The sequence below is a fragment of the Phascolarctos cinereus genome, unplaced genomic scaffold, assembly GCF_003287225.1.
Source record: "Phascolarctos cinereus isolate Bilbo 61053 unplaced genomic scaffold, phaCin_HiC Scaffold_3;HRSCAF=262, whole genome shotgun sequence".
In the NCBI taxonomy this organism is placed as follows: domain Eukaryota; kingdom Metazoa; phylum Chordata; class Mammalia; order Diprotodontia; family Phascolarctidae; genus Phascolarctos; species Phascolarctos cinereus.
Window position 1 is genome coordinate 140,989,886 of NW_027555736.1, and position 20,815 is coordinate 141,010,700.

Sequence of the window (20,815 nt, forward strand, 5' to 3'; positions counted from 1 at the left end):
TATCATCTACTCATGCTTGTAGCTAGTAAGGTTTGTCTTTGTCCCTCAAATACCGTTCTTCTTAAATCTGATGATCTACTCCTTCACTCCATCTCAGCCATATACTGGATCTACCATTATCCACAAGTATTCCCCTTCCTTAATTAAAAACTCAGACCTTCCTCTATCTGGCTATAACCTATCACATAATTCCATTTTCCCCTACACTATACTCTTCCCAAACTCATTCTTATCCTCATGAGGGCCTCCAATCCCTCCACCTCTCAGTTCTTTACCATTACCCTGGCTCAGACTTCATTTCCCTCCCTTTCCTATCTTGATCCTATAGCAAAACAATTAAACTCTAAAACTGACTTCTACTCTGAAATGCTTTGTCCAGTTCTTCCCCTCCTACACTACTCACAATGATGAACTGAGCTGGAGGAATGTATATAACTATACCAACTGGACAGATAATAAATCCACATTATCCAACTTTTACTGGAGGTTCACTGATATAATGCAATCCTTTTATTCTTCTTTAACTGCCTATCTTTTCCCATAAAGCTTTTCCAAACCTTCTCTTCTTTCCACAAGTCTCTCTCAGTTGAGGAATTTGACTCTTACTTTACTAAGCAAACCAAGGCCATTCAAGGTGAGCTCTTTCTTCTCCCCAGTGATTTATCCCCAACCCCTTAATGTCACTCTCTACTCTCTCCTCCTTTTCCCCTAGTCTCCGTCAATGAGGTAGCCTTTCTCCTTGCCAAGGTCTACATGTGTCCTTGATCCCACTGATCTTAGCTATCCTGTCTTGTCCAGCAGATTGCAACCTCAATTATTCTTCTCCACCCTCCACTCTGATTCCCACTACCTCCTCACTGTTGTCATCTTTGACAACTGCCTAGTTACTGGGAGTTCCCTATATCTTCCCTACTGCCGTCAAGCATATCCAAGTCTCCCTCATCTTTATAAAACTTTCACTTCATGCTGTCATCCCCTTTAGCTATATCTCTTCTCCCTTCTCAGCCAACCTCCTTCAAAAAGCTGTTTGCACTCACCGCTTCCATTTCCTCTCTTCTTACTCATTCCTCAGGCCTTTGCCATCTGGCTACTGAGCTCATCATGATACTGAATTTGCTCTCTCCAAAGATATAAACAATTTCTTCTCTTTCTTCAAGAAACAGCTCAAGCACCACTTTCTATATGAAGCCTTTCCTGATCCACAAGACAATTGATGTCATCCCTCTCAAACTACTTTGTATTTTATTTGTATTTATTCCAATTATATTTTTATATGTATAATTTTCATGTCCTTGTTGACTCCTCTGTCAAAAGAGAAGCACTGTTTCATTCATTATATTTATATTCCAAGAACCAAACACAGTACCAGGAAAACAGCAGATGTTTGATTGATCATTAATTCTATTCCCTTCATAAACAAAACTTTATGGACTTTAATGTCTTTGATAGTTTATTAGAACATGGACATAAGCAAAAAACATAAATTGATTCAGGGAATCAAAAAATACCATGAGAGTGAATATTCTCTCTTCTCCCTTTTCAAAAGTCTAAAAGACTGAGGATTCAATTCACAGTTCACATGATGAATCAATGGCAGAACTGGAGATTGGATTGGGAGGATTGGAGTCCACGTTCCACGTCTCTGAGCAAATCATTATGTGTCTCAGTTTTTCTATCTTCAAGCTGCTAAACTATGAAAATATCACCTATTATATCAAAATGCTGATGAACTATATTTTTAAAACTGAAAAAACATTTGACTTTCCTGGAAGAAATACATAATATTAAATGTAATCATTACTATATTGCTACTTTTATTAGTCAATAATGGAAAAAAATTTAAATGTGAATGTGAAAATTAGTTATTTTTCTACAAAACAGTACATGCTAAAATTAATATGCTATTAAAATGACATATAATTGAAAAATTCACAAAGTTCACATTCATCAAAATTTGGTTTTAGAGCAAAGTCATTAACAAAAAGAAATCGGGGCTTCTGACTTAGAAGTCAAATAGATTCATAAGTAAACCCACATTTTCCTTTAATCATTAATCAAGACATTCTAAAACAAAACCAATTACAAATAAGTAGGAAATACCTGAATTTCATTTTGTACTTCTTCTGTGATTTTACTCTGGGTTAGTTTATTTTTGTACGCGTTTTTATAACGCTTGAGAAACTGCCTATGCCTTTTTATATTATTCCAAGACCACATCCGTGTATACCGTCTTATGTGAACTTCAAGAATAGCATCAATTGCATACTTCCACCTGTAAATAAGATTTTTTTCATAAAAAAAATCTGAAGATTTACAAAGGAAATACATGAAAAACTGGATGAAACTTACCTCAGTAACAGTATTACAAATACCTACTAGATTTCACTCAGCTTAAAGAAAATACAGTAAAAACACTTCATGTAACTTTGGTAGACCCCTCACTCCTATGAGAAATCCTTTCCTTCAACTTTTACTGCCTCTCTAGTGTACCTTCCAGAGTCCCTATTCTGAAATCCCCTCCTCCTGGTTTCAGAAAAACCTGGGAAGACTTGTATAACTGATACAGAATTAAGTGAGCAGAACCAGAACAATTTATACAATGACAACATTGTAAAGACAAAAAAGCTGTGAGACTTAAGAACTCTGATAAATCCAATAACCCTCTAATTCCAGAGAACTAATGATGAAGCATGCTACCCAATCACATTGCTTGCCTTCTCAAAGGATGGAGGAAGAGGTAGGGGGAGGGAGGGAGGAAATTTGAAACTGAAATTTTTTTAAGTAAATTTTTTTAAAAAGCATGTTATCCACCTCCTGATGGAGAGGTGATGGATTCAAGGCAAAAACTCAGACACAAACATGCAAGCATGTGCACAAGCATGTGGCGGGGGGGTGAGGGGATATTTTTTGGACAAAGTCAAAGTGGAAATTTGTTTTGTTTGACTACACATATTTGTTACAAGGGTTTTGTTTTTCTTTCTTTTCCAATATAGGGGAGAGGGAGGAGGCGGGGGTAGGGGGGGAGATGGAAGAGAAAGACAATGGGTGTTTGCTCACTAAAAAAATTAATTTAAAAAAAAGAACACAAAAATTCCCATTCCCACCCCCAATTCAGAACATAAGTCTCCCTGATCTAAGAGAAAAAAAAAACACCGGATGCAAATTCTCCCTTCCACATCTCAAAATTTATCAGTATCTTCACATATATTCTTCTCTTTCCCTTTTTAAGAACTCCTTTTCCTACTCTCCTCATCTAAAACACTCAGACATTCCCCTACTACTTCCTCCTTCATGACAGTCTCTGACAAAGTTACCCTTCTACTTCCCAAGGCCCTCTACATATACTCCTGATTCCATATGATACTATCTACTCCATCAGATTATGCCCATCATCATCCTGTCCCCTTAATCTTTCTTCTCTCCCAATCTTATTCCTTCCCTAATCCCTACAAACAAGTCCTCGTTTCCCCCCATGAGCTTTCTCACATGACTGGAAGTATCTCTCTCCTCATCTTTCCTTCTTAATGACCCTGGTTTCCTTCAGAATTCAATTCAAATGCCATCTTTTGCAGGAGGGACTTTCCCAGCTCCTCCAGTTACTAGAGCTTCTCCCTTTCAGAGCACCTTCCATCTAGTCTGTATATACTTATTTACAGGTTGCTTCCCCTAATTCCCATTAGAAATTAAGCTCCTTGAGAGCAGGTGCCATTTTTGCTTTTATTTTCCGATAATATAGCTTGGCCAAAAGGAATCACAGGCAAGCCACTCAGTCTACAAATATTTATTATGTGCCAAGTGCCCCATAGTTAGCCAATCTGACTCTATCCTGTTTTTTGCTCTTGATTCCCTTACCCTATATTGTTCGTCCCTTCCTTTATACTTGGCACAAACTACGTGCTTAATAAAGGTTTATCAACTAAGAGACTTTATCTGTCTCCACTCCTGCCACAGTTAACCATATCATCCGACTCCCTATTCCCATCCCCTCCTACTTCCTTTGGTGCTTTTGCTTATTATTATACATGTTCTATAACCTTTGAGGGAAGGGATAATTATGTTTTATCTTGTGTTTAGAAATAATAGACACTTAATGGTTGCTGAATTAAAAGCACAGAGATAAGAGAGGAAATGACACAAGAGGGATGAAAAATAATTTGGCTGGAAAAAAGCCTATAAGACAAAGCTACAAAGACTAACTAATGTCAGTTTGTGGAAGGCCTTGAATTGCCAGGAAAAGGAGGCAATGAGGAGTCATTAAAAGTCACTAAAGTCATTTTTTATTTAAGGTATGATTCGAATAGATAATAATGGTGCAAAAAATGGACTGGGAAAGAGTTTGTGTAGAAGAGTATGTTAGATTGTATTTATAATAAATACTCAGTATCTACTATATAAAAAGCACTTTATATATATATGTCTATCTATCTCTCTAGATAGGTAGACAGATAGACATATCTACATATACAGATATATATCTATGTAATATATCTATAGATAATTATAAATAGAAAGATAAAATGTAGTCCCTGTCCTCAAGAATTTTTACAGAGGAAGGAAATAAAATAACTTTTATAATCGTACATTACAGTTAATTATATATGTAACAAGTACCAAAAGAGGTACAAAGGGCTAAAATTTTTCAGAAGTGCAGAGATTTAACCTGAGGTTATAAGAGAAAGTAATACAAAAGATTTGAGGAAGGTGCTGAAGGATAAGTAGGAGGTCAAGAGACGGGGCAGACAGCATTTCAAGTAAGAAACTGACACAAATAGAGGTATAGGATTAGGAAAGTACAAGAAATAAAGAGTCTAAACTGGTCTCATGGGAAAAGAACCGTTGGAAAGCTGGTCTGAACTTATTAAATATATCTATTAAATAACATATATATGCACTGCCTATATGCTTCATTAGTATCCATGCTACGTGAAGAAATTGAGAATAAGGCCCCAAACAAGCTCGGTGGATCCCGTTGTGGAAGATCTATGGCTGATATGACAAAGGCACATAGGACGAAAAGATGTGTATAGGTTGAGATCTACAAGTTGAAAAATGCTCACCTACTACTGGAGGAAGAGTACACAACAAATGGATCATAGATACATTTTAAATGTCTATAACATCCTGATAACCATAATAATTTTCTTTTTCTAGAATGAATTAAAGGATAAGCTTCCAACTTACCACTGTCGACCATTGGTATGTAATGGTAAATAAGGTCTATATTTCCTGTATGGAGCATTCCTAACCATATAATCCACTGATTCCAGAAGATCAATCATACTGAGGTACTATCAAAATAAAAAGAAAACAGTAATTATATGATCATTTACCTATAGATAAGCACTAAATTTTATTCTGCAGATGCCAAGCCAACTTCCCAAATAAGCACATCACCCTCCACTAAGGTTCTATCCTCTGTCAAGTAAACACAGGGTTTCAAAAGGTGTGCTGGGAGAAGGCAAACTCTGCTATGTTCCACCAAACTAAAAAGGCTGCAGGTAGAGGTCCAGCATTGTATTGCATACCTGATGTCTAAGGACCCACCAAGCTAAGTTTATAAAAATTCACCACCAAAAGGATGGCTAAGTGATTAATTTTCAGATGACTTACAGTGAGTTTTTTAATCTGCATGAAGAGAATACCCCCACCAGTAAAACCACACACCTCTGAAGTGTAGGCGTCATCGAAGCCTAGTGGAATAGGAACAGAACTACAACTCCTCATTAGGTCCCTGAGAGCTTCCTCCTCAATTTCTCAGAACCTATCCTTATAATCCCATCCAGAACAAATAGCTGGTCTCTAAGCAAGGAGAACTTCTTCAAAAAAATTCTACCTGCATGGCCTCTCCCTATCATCAAAGGTCCAATATTTAGTATTTCACAAGTGCTCCTACTTCTAAAAGGTTCAAAACATACATGAAACAAAATTTCCTAGAAACTTTCATGAATAACTAGGAAAAGATGAGTATGCAGTTTGCTAATGATCTACCAAGATCTACCTTTTAAGGAAAGATTACAATAAATAATAATTTACTGAGTCTCATTTTTTAAAAATATAAGAAAACACATAAAATTTCTATTCAAAATATTCGAAGCTACATTCAAGATGAAGGCATAGGAAGTAAGGATTCTACAACTGATTAAGAGCAAAGAAATGCCCAACTACCTCTTACCTGGGGCTTGGTCAATTCAATAGCAATGTTCTGTACTTCTATATTGCAATCAAGTTTGGGTGTTTTGAGTTCAGTTTCTGCATGAGGATTTATATAGAGTTTTGCAGAGGCAGACACCGGCCTGAAAACTTACATAACACATAAGATATTTATACCACTGTAAATAAGCTAGTGGAAACAATAATATGGAATAAAATGGTAAATTAAATGCTACTTAGACACCAAGATGAAAATTACAAAAATAGACTACCACTATCCTCAAAAAGTATCTATGTACCCACTCTATTTACATATGACCCTGCAACTACGAATGATTTTGTAGTAAGCTACAGGAAAAGGAAAAAATAATTGTGGAGTTCTGTGGCTTCAAATGCCTGGCACACTGGGTAGACCCCTTGTGAAAAAATTACAGGAGAACATGGAAAAGTCACACAAGATAGGTAGGCATAGATGGCCCACAATGGTCATAACTGGAGGAAATAAACATACTGAAGGGATCAGAGAGTCATCTGAGTATATGAATGGCTCCAAATGGAAACTATATGAACATATGTACATATAATTAACTCATTCAATTTTCTGTTTGATGCTACCTACCATTTTGCCATTTACTGTTTAACTATTCATTGTGTTAAGTTCTATCCAAGGGGAAATAATAAATAAAGCAGAATTCAAATCAATCTTCTATAAAACTCATAAATAGGATCATAAATAAAATTAAGTTATACAGAAATCCTTGAAAAATTAATTTGATATGGAAAACAGAATCTGAAAGATTTGCTATAAAATATGTTAACTACTGACTTGTCTAGAAATTAATCATATGTCACAATTCATTATTTTAAATACCCTATCCTACTGACAATCTACTTCTATCAGGTATCTTGCCAAAGTTGCTAAAATCAAACAAAAAGTTAAACTGACAATCAGCATATCTACAGAACAGCAATTCATTAGTGATCAAAATATAGAATTTTTAAAAGGACAATTTCAATAATTAAAAAAATAAAATTTAATTTTTAAAAAATTGTTTGCTCGCTATTTTTCACTCATAGTAGAAAACTCATAATATAATTCACCATATAGTTAAATTGAAATAAAGTTCAGAGTTTTATAATCTGACAATTCTTTAAGGCTGATCCTTCCAGTTTCCTCTTTAAAGATAAACTTGACATTGAGAAAACCATATGCATTTTCATTTTAGAAAAGCAAAAGGATAAATTATTCAATACAGTATATTGTTAGATATTATTTCTCAAAGCTAAAAAGAGATGGTACTAAAGACAGTGAGTCTGTCAAGGTCTACTTTTAGTCCTACTCTTTTAGTTTTTAAGAACAGAAAACCTTCAAAATGTCACCAGTAATCATCTAGTCCAACCCAACAAGAATCTTCTCTATTATGAAGTGGTCATCTGGTCTTTGCTTCAAGTCTTTTAGGGAGTGGGGAGGGGGGTGTACAGAAGAGTGTTAAGTCGTAGGCCCAGCCTCTGGTCCTCCCTGAGACCAAGAGAGTCCTAAAGACCTTCAGGATTCTTAGCAGAATCTACAGTTCCTGAACCTGTGCATTTAAGCCTGATTGTCTGGCTACTCTCCTGCTCAACTGTAATAAGACTGTGTCTGGAAAAATTGGATTACTGAACCCCCTCCAAATACCCTCCAAAAACTGGGAATGGATCAGGCAGTAGGAATTGGTTTCTTTGCCTGAAGGCAGACCCCCTTTCCCTGTCACCTCCACACCCTCTATGGAGAAAGGCGGAAAAAAAACAGGGGAATGACATTAGGCAGGGGTTCAGCTTTTGGGAGACAGGCTATAGTAGTAGTCAGTTATTGGCTACCATAACCCTCTCCTCCAGTTTTTTTCCTGAAATATGATTACTAGCCTTAAAATGTCATCATCAGATCATCCATTCCAGATATCCTTGGCCCTCTGCCCCATCTGCTTCCCTTTCATCACATTCTCCTGTCCTTTTTCCCAACCTAGACAAAACCCACCTGCAAAAAAGGAGAGACTTACAAAGAGTCAGATGGACTTACAGGAAGCCCTCATTCCTCAGACATACTGATTATGGGAGTAGCCTCCTCTATGGTGGTGAACTCTCTTCTGCTTTTGAGTAATGGAGACTTGGAACTCTGGCTCAATTCCGTTCCCATTTGACTAATCCCTCTCTTTGCCTGGAGGTGGAGCCCTCACTACCTAGCATAGCCTTGTTGCTACTCTCCAATTCAGGGAACCCTTAGGGTACAAAAGCATCAGTATTTAGGTAATCCTGGAACTGAAGCAGAGCTCGTTTCAAGAGGGAGGCCTCACAACTACTAGGTGGTCCTAAATCACAGTCTATCTGACTCAAATGAAAGATACTCAAGTCCTACATTGTAAGTTATTTGGGGCAAGACTGTAGAGTAGGTAGGGAAATGAGGGAAGTGAGGGCAGAAAGGAGCAGATGAATCCTCAAGGTCTCTCCTACTGGTAAGCGACAGGTCTCTAGGGTACTTCTTCAGGTTAATTCAATTAAATGTTTATTAAGTACCAAAAAAAATTGCTGTATTGAAGAAGCTGTGTCATTTACTATCTGGAGAAAACATAACATTATATAAATGGATTGATCAGGCAGTTAATACAGAAAGTAAGGATTTAAGTCTTAATGCCACAGAATTGATAGTGAAAAATACCTCCCTCCTGTTGGCAGGAAGATGGCAAATTATCAGTGCGGAGAAAGGCTTACAATTCATAATGTCATGCATGGCCAATGGAATGGTTTGTTTTGTTTAGGTGGGTCAATCTAATTGAAGTGATCACTGGGAAGTGATATCTACATCCTTTTGCAAAAGATCAGTAAAAAAATTTATTAAAGGAAAAAAAGGGAAAGCACAGCGTGTTTTATCTGGTAGGTATCTAGAAAAAACTTTTAACAGAAAAAATGATTTATTCCTTAATAATTAGTTCTAATCCAAATAATCAAAACTTTAATGTCCAAACGCTGATCCATTCTCATAAAGCTAAGATATGAAAAAAAAAAACCTTAGCTTTTCACTCCACTTTACTTCAACTATCGTCCATAAGTATGTTTAGAAAACATATAGGAAAAATAAAAAGTGACACACTCTGGCAAAGATACAAGATTAATTTAAGCATTACTTACTATATTGATAGTTTGGAGATCCACTGTTACTACTACTGGAAGGGATTCCACTTTTCAAATGATCCTAACAAAAAAAAATACAAAAAAATACAAGCAAAAGAAATATATGCGTGTGTGTGTGTGTGTGTGTGTGTGTGTATAGATATATATAGATATACACATATCTTATATACTATGCCAAATATATATGTAAAATATATATTATGAAAGGAAAAAAAGATAAAAACAGAATTTTTTCTAAACTTGAAGACCGAATAACTCCTTATTCCCCATTTTAGAATTTTTATTTAGAACTTTAATCTACTTTTTGGAATCCAATGAGATAAATGCCAAAAAGAATCTGCAGACTTATATTTTGTTTCAAAAAATAAAGAAGTTCTGAAATTATCTTTAAGACTTAGGAGCACATTTTAAAATACTAATAGAATAGAATTTCCTTTGAATTTAAAGAGCTATATTTTAAAAGCATTGATGGAGAGTACATATTAAGTTCTCAAAAATAATACTTCACAGCCATTACAATTAGGACATACAGGATCACAGATTTAGAACTGAAAGGGTAATTTTAGAGCACTAATATATGAAAAATGAGGCTATGTCATTTCCTTATCTGTAAAAGAAAATTTAGACCAATTCGTGAACAGTACTATTCATTCTTTTTCCATTAAATAAATAGTTCTAAGTAAAATCTGTACTCAATAAAACTATATTTTTCAATTATTCACTCAATAACTATGGAAACAGCAGTAAAAATGCTAGCACCTCATTAACAAAGTTGGACATCTAACCTCAGATCTAAAGTAGCATAATTTTTGTCTAAAATAATTGTTTTCAGACAGGGAGATAGAAATTATGATATAAAAAACCCAATGCTGTTTCTTTACTTTTTAGTTAGTATTTCTAAGTAAAAATTATCCTATTATTAAATACTTTTCAAAATGAATACTTTTTATAAATTTCTTTCAAAATTGGCCTAAATATTTCAAAGACATTTATGAAACTTAGTCTCAAGAGTCTAAGTCCTCTCTCTACCAATATAGATCATGGTCCCTTTGAACGGTGAGTCTACAAGAGACACTAAGGCCAAGAAATTTATTACTCTGAATCCAACCTGATGATATGTTTAGCTGGCTTGGTTGCCAAACAAAGACTCTAAGATCCACACTGCTTCAATGAAATCTGAGAGCTACTGATACATTTAAGCTTTCAAGTATGCGTCTAGACAATAAATGCATAAAGTGAATTACCAATATCTGTTCCTTGGATCCCCGGTAACACGTACTGCAGTTTACATTCCAATAGGCACTAAGGCTATCAAGGCGTACAAGCTATAAAAGAAAAAAGATTAATGCCACCAACCAATTAGAACACTGTCTTTCCTTGATAACTGCCTTATCTTTGAAAAAGCTATGGAAGAAAATCAAAAACAGTCTACTTACTTAAAAAACTTTCATGGAAAACATCATATAAAGGAAATATAAGTGCACAGAACTTTGAAGCTATTAAGGAAATACATTTTACATACTGAGAAATTACCTGAGAAGTTAAGTGATTATCTCGTCATACAGAGAGTGAAAAAGCCAGGAGTAGAACCCAGATTTCCTGCTTTCAGTTCAGCGCACATTCTATTAAACCAAGGTATTGTCAAGAGACACAATATATTTTCCTATATTAGGAAGTGAGAAAATTCATCTCTAATGCATTACCTTGTATATGATCTTTGCAGCTTCATTTAGTATACATGGAGTCCAATTTTCATTAGCAGTCTAAAGAATGAAAAACAAGATAAAATCAGATATTCTGAATGTCAAAATGCATAAAATCAATATATTTTGCTCAAAAAGAAGGAACTTGAAAAAAAATGACATACTGATTCTTTTCTTAAGAATATAACTTTATTGTCACTTAACAAAAAAACCAAGAGTGAAAATGAGATAGTTGAATTTTCTATCTAACTGAGTTATTTTAACCAGTTCACAATCCACACAATATTTTTAAATGTTTGTTAGAGGAAAATTTAATCAGATTTACTTCTTCACTTAATTTTGCCTGCAAAGCCAGTACTAAGAGGAGATTTAATCAGTACTAAGAAATTTAATAGTAGTTGATTATATGAAAACATATATAATATGGCCTTAAAAGTTGTTAGCATTAATAAACTAAAATGTAGTAAGTTATTATTCCACGAAGACAAAAATGAGAAACTCCACTATTTAGAGTACAGCCAACTATTGCTTTTTCTCCACTGAAAATGAGTCTTTTCCAAGAATGTCTATCCTTCTAAACTTTAGTAGAAATTAAAACATTTTATATGATATTATGACAATTTTTTTAATCTAAAGAGTATATAGTCACACAGAATGGGAGGGCATGGATGGGTCACTAACTACATTATTGGAAACAATATTTGACTATTTGGTTGGGTATCTGTAAAAACAAATAGCTAAAAATATTATATGTTCAAATACAATATTAAAAGGGTTTTATATCTCAAAAAAGATACAGACTAGTTTAGAAAATAAATCTGCTAATGAACCACAGCTATACTGTTTTCCTATACAGACTTATAAGGGTAAGAGGAAAAAACTAGGAAGAAAAAAAAAAGAGTGGAGGATCAATCTGGGGTAAGGGACTGGAAGGGTGCTCATCTTGAAATAACAAGAATCAAACTCTCAGAAATGTGCCTAATAAATTCAATCACATTCAGTAAAACAAATGTCACAAGACTGCTGGGATTTTTTTTTCAGTAATAGAAAAACAGTTTAAAATATCTTTAAAGTGTAACTCTCAGGGTTTCAACAATGAAAGAAATAGTTTCCACACTTTTAGGCAAAATGAATTATGCACATACAGGTTCTCCTTCCTAAAAGCTTCTATGTCTTTCTCTATTTCTCTCATTCTTTCCTTCTACCTACCTGTCTCTTTCTATCTCCAAATCTTCTTTCCCTTCCCATTTTCTGCCATAATATGAACTATTAATAAAACTAAAATGGTGTTATGTTTCCTGTCTCAATTTAAAAAGCAAATTAATAAAATTACTCTGGTACTCTGAACAAAAAAAATAATAAAATTAAATTTGATCTTTTTTATCAGTGACCCAAGAAAAAAATTGCTTCTGACTCCTAAGCTCCACAAGTAGGGATCCTCTGTTCTTCTCATTCTACCTTTGCTATCATAATTCACGAAATCAAAATTTATATGTATATACTTATGCCCAAAAAGTATTTATGATTAAGTCTATGAATACTAAGGATTGTACAAACCCCATGAATATTTCACAATCAGAGAATGTCAGAGCTAGAAAAAGGGGTAGTAGAGATTATGTTGTTCAGTATCTCAAACTCAAATACAAACAGGGCCACTAAACCATACATAAGGTTTCCTGCAGGCTGCCTATCAACTTAGAAAATCACGTATCAATATTATCTATATTTTATTGTATTTTTATTTTGTTAAATATTTCCCAATTACATAGTTCATGCTGCACTCAGTTTCTCATTTTTTTCAAAAAAGGAAACTGCAGAACAGAGAGGTACATGGGGAAATAATGGAAGAGCCAAGCCAAGTATCCTTACTTACCCAGAGAGGAATGAGACAAGAAAAACATCAGGACAAGTTGGAGTCATGGAAGCCAGTGAAAAAGTTTTGAAGATATGAAAGTATAAAATGCTGCTGACAGGCACGGATGATGACACGAAAAAGAAAAAGGTACTGGGTTTGGCTACAGAGGTCACTAGTGATCTTGGAGAAAGCAATTTGGGTAACATGGTAGGGGTAAAATCCAGATAAGTGTTTAACAGATGAATTAGTAGTGAAGAAATGGAGTCAATGAGTATGACAGCCCATATTTTCAATAAGCTTGCTAACAAAGGGAAAGAGATCAGAGAATGTGGTAGTTTAATGGTAGGAGGATCAAAAAGGTGATTTTTTTTTAACACAAAGACTTTTTAAGAGTCCATGGAAATGAAAAGGCTAAAAATGTGAAAGGCAATAATGATGTAAGGAGGGGAAAAGGTAGGAATCAATAAGATAGGGTAGTGTAGTTAGCATTGTAAAGGATGGACAGTTATTCCTCTGAGAGGGGAGAAAGGATGAGTGAGGGCTGAGAAATGCTACTGTGAAACATAAGCAGGAAGCAAAGTCACCTGCTAAAAATGAAAACGACAAAAATATTGGATTGACAGATTCACTAGGAGGGAAAAGATTTCAAATAGCCATTGTATGATGAAATTCAGTGAAGAGATTAGCAAGGGGTTGCTGACCAAGTGAAAGGGTCTAGCTAACGTTTGACAGTATGAATTTGCAGGTTGAATGAGAAACATTTAAAGCCTAACTTTGACCTTTACACAAAAAAATACCTCTAACACAAAATAAAAAGATTGAAGACTTACCAAATCTATTCATATAATTGTTTTTAAGAGATATTTTACAAATAAGTAGAAACAAAATATTATATAAATAAATTTTTCTTGTGGTGACTAGATAAACCAGAAAAATCTAGAATCAATGCAACCGCAGCCTTAAGAGGATAATTTTTCCTTGGTGGCATCTCGAAGCCAGATAAAAATAGTTAAAGACATATAAACATAATTAATCACAATAAGTTCCTTTCAGAACCCTTATCGTGCCTCTTGATACTGTTCACAATTACAGACTAGAAAAAACCGTACTGCAAAGAAAACATGTACTACTGCAAATTTTGAGGGAGTGAATAGGAAAGTAACTGAGAAGGAAGACAACATCAGTAAGCATTATATTTATTGAATACATTCACTTAATAAAATTCCTGAATTATGAATTGAGATTAAATATGACCACTATTCTGCAAATAAACATCTTTCTGAATCACAAATTACCTATTTATGAATCTTCATAACAAATATACTTAACAAATTTTTAGACATTTGTACATAACTGCCATTATTTTAAAGATGTCTGTAGAATTTGTGGAGTTGTTTCTATTCTTCAAAAAATCTACTGGTTCTGTAGACCACATTTGTGTAGTGAGTAGGTTTTTTTCTTTCAGATAAATGTATCAACTTCTTTATTAAATAGAAAAGGTAACAGTTTGAGACTTTTTGTATACGTTAATTAAAACTGAGAACCAATCAGGTAAAATTTGTTTTCCTTAACAGGTCAACCAGTTCAATATAAACCTTCTATAAAACAATTCAACTGGTGGCAGTTGTTGAGGGGGTTTTGCTTATACTTTATAATCTACAGCTCAAGGCATATAATTTGATTGTCTCAATAAGTCAGGCTACAAAAACTGAACAGGGAAATTCTTAATGTAGCATTATGCTATGATTCCAAATCACTCACAAAGTTATAAACTTCATTGCTACAAAGAGTTTTTACTTTAAGAATTAGCTTTTGATTATAGAATGTAAGGAACCTGAGGGACTATTTCATTTGGTTTTGTATCCCCAGAGCCTAAGACAGTGGCTAATACATAGTAGGTACACAGTAAATGCTTGGTTATTAATTTAGACTGATAACAGATAATTTTATTAATTTTATTTTTATTAAATGCACTATTTATAAAAGCCAACTCAATTCTTCAGAAAAATATAGAATTAACATGATAAAACTTTTCATTTAGTACTCCAGACTGTAAAAGGGCAATGGTCACAAACATAAATATAGTCATAGTAATCTGCAGGTGCTATAAATAATTCATCCTCTGTCTTTATAATAATACTTTACACATTCCATAAAAACTACTGACATAAAATCAACATTACCAAAAGACTAAGTTCTCCCAATGTCACTCCCAATGAAAGCGGTCGCTTTGGATCAGTGACCTATCAGGGAAAAAAATGAAATGTGCAATGAAATATACAACACTCCAAAACAGAACAAATGTGTGTATGCGTGTGTGTTTCACACACACACACACACACACACACACACACACACACACACACACACTGACTAGCCTGCTAGTCAAAGCTTAAATCTGTAAAGACATCACTAAAAGGGCAACCTTTTACAAATTTAGAGGTGGTAAGGAGACAGGAGGAATCCATACTTTAATCCTTTAAAGTGCAGAGTAGGATATTATAAATAGCACTGAAGAAAAAACACAATTCTCCAGGTTTGTGAGTCCAGTACTGGGTCCAGTTAAGGTGGGTGAAGGGTATTTATTGTCTACATTTTTGTCTCGGTAACATCTCTCTGAATGTTTACTTATGTAAGCAACTAAAATCTCAGTTTTCTTCACACTTTCTACAGCTTGAGTACTTCAAATTTTTTCCTATATTATGAAACATGTTATCCAATTGTATAATGACCTAAATAATAAAGGATGCTAATTTATTCCAAATGTAAATTTCAGGAAAAACTGAATTTTTTTCTTATACAGGACTAAGGACAAAATTATGAATTTTCTTTATTTAAAAATCCAATGATAACAATTACAGTTAATACAAGATTTTTGTATCTGCATTTAATGCAACCTATGCTCAAATGAAAGCTATTTTCTCTTCTAGAAAATAAGGTGAAGGGGCTTTAGGAACTCCTCTCCACTTTCCAGATTATTAGGGAGAATGAAGTATCTAATCCTTTAAAACAAAAAAGAGAATTAAAGGTAGTATTTAAGGTTGAAAAGAAAAGAAAAAAGTATCTGAAGAGGCAAAAGGAATTCTTGTGTTTTCTTAGGAGGTTGGAGGAAGAGTGTGACAAAAAGAAGGAAGGGAAGGAAGACTACTGAACACCTGAAGCTAAGTAATAAATAAGTTTCTTCCCAGCAGATTCTTCCTGTTGTGGATACATAGGATAAAAGGATGAAGAGGCTAATACTTATGACTAGTGACTCCCTGATGAGGCAGACAGTTGTCAATCTGACATTAATAATAAAAAGATATGCCTTTTTTGTGGGGGAGGAGAGCATTTAACCAGGAATGGAAAGAAAGCCATCCAACATTTATTAATTCTGTTGATTACTATCCATTCCCAGTAATTCATACTGACATAAATTATACTACAAAACTAAACCCAGAAAACATTACTAAATATGAAGTCTTTGGCAAGAAATAAAAGCTCTTAGGAGCATAGCTATTGTTTCTACCATTGCTGTCAAGTGAAGCCAAAGAAAGAAAAATACATGATTTGTGAAGTCAACAACTGGTTTTGAAGACTGTGTCTGAGAATAGAAATTAATTTCTGGATGAAGGTTTAAAACACAGAAATTATGGGGATGAAGTACCTAACAAGGTACAAAGGAAACAAGGGGAAAAAATGCCAAATAGGACTGCTAAACCACTTATTTAGGATATGATCCCTAAATAAGCATGGAGAATGTGAGACATGCTTCAGGGCTACAAAGACAAATATCTTGATTTTTTTTTAAATGATAATATCATCGGAATAAAAATGTATTTCCCTGCAGCACTGTAAATATAATAAAAAAGAGCTTTAAACTAAAAAGGAAGGAGTAAGGAAGTAAAATGACTACATGTATGTATTCACAAAGTGAATCCTAAAGAGAAAAACTACAAAAAAGGAGAGAATTTCTTAGGATACAAAAATCCAAGAGCCAGAAACAAAGCTTAGTGGCTAAAGATGACTACATATAAATGAACTATGGCTAATAAGCAAGGGGAACATACATCCTAAGGGGTAAAATTTGACATCCTGGGTATTACTGAAATTTGTTTTGATGGGACTTATAATCAAAGTTATACCTTATTCAAAAAAAGAAGAGGATAGTTAAAAGTTAGGCAGAGTAGCACTGACATACTCACGTAAGAAAATACAAGAATCAAAGGGGAACACATTTAGGTAAGGAACAATGGAGACAGAAGGAAGAGTTAAAACTGTCATCTAAGTTTACTATAGACCATCTGAACATAAAGAGAAAACAGAAGAATGTTCAAGAAACACATAACAAACCTGGTACAGAAACACAATAAAGAAGTGACAAAGGTCTTTTAATTGTTCAGAGCATTTTCTCAGCCAAAAGCAGAGCTGCTAACAATTTCTTGACTTGTCTTAAAGATAATTTCATCCTTCAAAAAGCAAAGGAACAAAGAAAAACTGCTTTCTAGATCTGACTCTCCTCAACAAGGAGGAAATGGTTAGTGGGCAAACGGATACACTGGGGAACAGCAACCAATCCATCTTAAAGTTTGTGACAAAGAGAAGCAATCTAGGAGTGGTAAGACATGTATCCTAGATTTTAGAGGAGAGATTTCAAAGGGTTAAAAGATATGTAGGATTCTGGGCTAAAATCCTATAGAAGTCATCTTAGATGGGATTGAAAGCTTCCCAAGAATGAAATTCTGAAGACACAAAGGGAAATAATACTGATGAGTAAGAAAAGGAGAAACTGAGATCAATGTGGATACAAAGTGAATTCATCAACCAACTTAGATTTTTAAAAGACATGTACAGAAGACAAAAACAAAGGCAGGTAGGTGATGGAAGATTAACAAAAAAGCATAGCACTGTCCTGTAATAAAGTATCAACAGTGCTAAAGCTCAAATTGTGCTAAAAGTTAAAGTGAAGGACAATAAAAAATAGGCAGCGGAGCAGGAGCTATACTAATGAGAAAGTGGACCAAAAAAGAAATAAGACTGCTAGACAAGGTAGAGGAAAAAAAGGCAGATGTGACTGCTAAACTACTTATTCATGATACAATTCCTAAATAAGAATGGAGAATGAGAGACATACTTTAGAGCTACAAAGAAAAACTGTCTTGATTTTTAAAAAATTATTACAGCATTACAGAAAAGAGATGGGAATCTGCAAATACAAGACAATGAGTTTGACTTCAGTTCCCGGCAAAATTCTAGAACATACTTTCAAAGAGGAAATTAAATTGAAACAACCAGAAAAAGTAGCAGTGATTACAAAGCGTCAGTGTGGTTTCAACAATAACAGGTCATTATAGACTAACCTCGCTTACTTTGACAGGGTTACTAGTCTAGCAGAACAGGGGACTGTTATAGATGTAATCTACCTAACATTTAAGAGAAATATTTGACAAAATACCTCATACTATTCTCCTTGACAAGAAATAGTTTAGGCAATAGTACAACTGGATAGAAATAAACACAAAAGGTAATCAATCATTAAGGGTTCAATATAATCTCAGAAGGACAACACTAGTAGAATGCTTCATATTTAATGAGTCATTGTGCTTGTGCTATTTAACATTTTTTCAAAAATCAATGACCTTGTATGAATATCAAATTTGCAAATGACAGATGCTAAAAGGGATATATTTACATTGGATAACAGAAGCAAGACCTACCAAATCTAAAAAACTAAAATGAATTTAATAAGACGAAATTCAATATGGATTAGTAAAGGTTTCTAGATGGGTTCAAAAATCAATTTCACAAGTACAAAGAAGAGATATTTAGCTACATAACTCATTAGAAAAATATTGGGTAGTTTTAGTGGACTGCAAGATCAATATGGTCTAGTATCATACGGATGATGTGAACTTAAGCTATTAAGAAAAGCACAGTATTCAGAACAAGGGAGGTGACGGTTCTGCTGTATTCTCCCTTGGTCATGCCACATCAGAAATACTGTGTTTAATCTGGGCACCAGGTATTAGGAAAGACAATGAGGTAGAAAACACCCAGAGGAGAGCAACCAGGATGGTAAAGGGTCTTGAAATAATCCTATATATGCCATGTAAGGACTACTTAAAGGGAATGGGAAAGTATACCTGCAAAACAAATAAATAAATAAGTTTTCTAAAATTCACTTCAAAGGTAATTTGGACAAATAGTATAAATGCATGGTGGGTTTAAAAATATTACATTAAATTTTCAGGAAAGTTTTCATTGTTTTCAATAAGACATTCATCCACATTTCATGAACTTTGTATGAAGTTAAGAAAAATTCAATGATGAGGCATATCAGAACTAGGGAAAAAATGCACAAAATGCACAACTACTGAATTCACTAAAATAAACCAATAAAATATCTAAACTTACTGGTGTCACACCAGTCAGTCCATTTATGCAGTTTAATTTCCGAAGGTACTTTAGTGTGGCTGTTTGAACTAACCATGGTATATAAACATAGGTATATATTTGTAAGGTGACACAAGACCTAGGTTCTATTCATGTCTCTACAAATAATTGGCTGTGCAACTTCTCTGTGCCACTTATAAAATTATAAGAATAGATGAAGGGATCTCTTACAGTTTCTTTCACGTAATAAATTATGTAAGTCTAGCTTTTGATCTTTTATGTAAATGAAACATAGCAGTAACAAAATCAACAAGAGCAGAAAAAAAGAATAACTGCCTGCATTTAGTGCAGCATTTAATATTTTATACCAAATTTACCCACATAATCATACTTTTGCTTAGTCAAATTAATGATACAAGATGCATTCTCTAAGTGCTCATCAAATGACAAGGGGATAGAAGACAATATAAGTGTACAAGGTATCAGAAGAAAGCCAGTCTGGGATTAAAATTTGGTCAAATACAGTCCAATAAAAATTTGCCATATGTAACACATATATAGATAAATTAAGAGCTGACTACATAAAGAAAACTAACAGTTTTTTTTAATGTTCACATCCTGGTAATCCTACTTGTAAAAAATATATATTAACTTGTAGGGCCAATGAATTTGTTGATTTTAAAACTATTATCAAAAGCACAGTAAGCTGGACTTACATCATCTTCATACTTAATATGAATATCTGTGATTTTCACTTGTACATTTTTTATGACCTGAGTTGCCAGCTTTTCCAAAAATGTATCCTTTTTTTCCTTCTTTGGCCTATCTATGAGAAAACAGAGAAACATTAAATTAAGTTAAATAGTTGATATTTGGATTTGATATACCAGATACACAATGATCATGAAAGTCAATAGATTTTGATGAGAAAATTTTTACACCACTAGCAGTTTTTATCTTCTGTTTGTTGTTACATGTTTAAGAGGCATTATCAATCCTAAATTCAACATTATTTTTTAAATGATATAACATTTTAGTGAATGCCTCCAAAGAAATAAACCACATAATATATCTGAAACAATATAAAAAGCTACATGTACCTACCTTTTGAGCGATCAAGACTTTTAAAAGGTTTCTTAAAATACTTTTTGTGCTTTTTACGTTTACGTCCTTCTCAATGGAAGCATTTTTGTGAGAAAAGGATAGAATTCAAGTTAGACTATTGGACAGAAAAGAAAAACAAGAGGAAAAGACAGATTTCTTCCTGATGGCAAACTTCTCTATCCTCATTTTACCTCTTTCAAAACAGGCTTCTACTACTATTCCATGTACAAATAAAAGTTCTGAAACCAAGCACTATAAACCTTCTAATCTCTTTGAACCTAGAAACAAAATTAGCAGGCACATTTACCCGAAACTGGGCAACATATTCAAACATATACTGCCCTTCAAAAAATTCTCCCAGTTTTTTACAACTTCATTTTTAACTTGAATGTGTTAGCAATATTTCGAAAACCTAACATATTAGTGATTCAATGAAGAACCTTTGGGAAAAGGTGCTGATATATGT

At 34.0% G+C, this 20,815-nt stretch overlaps 1 protein-coding gene across 1 annotated transcript in view; it reads right to left on the reverse strand.

Annotated features, from left to right (window-relative positions):
• VPS13C (vacuolar protein sorting 13 homolog C) overlaps window positions 1-20,815 on the reverse strand; it is a 173,174-nt gene that overhangs the window by 127,774 nt on the left and 24,585 nt on the right. The window contains 8 exon segments of the mRNA XM_078151183.1: window positions 2,101-2,272; window positions 5,182-5,288; window positions 6,173-6,300; window positions 9,313-9,376; window positions 10,560-10,640; window positions 11,019-11,078; window positions 15,057-15,116; window positions 19,962-20,071. Coding sequence (XP_078007309.1) covers window positions 2,101-2,272; window positions 5,182-5,288; window positions 6,173-6,300; window positions 9,313-9,376; window positions 10,560-10,640; window positions 11,019-11,078; window positions 15,057-15,116; window positions 19,962-20,071 — 782 coding nt within the window.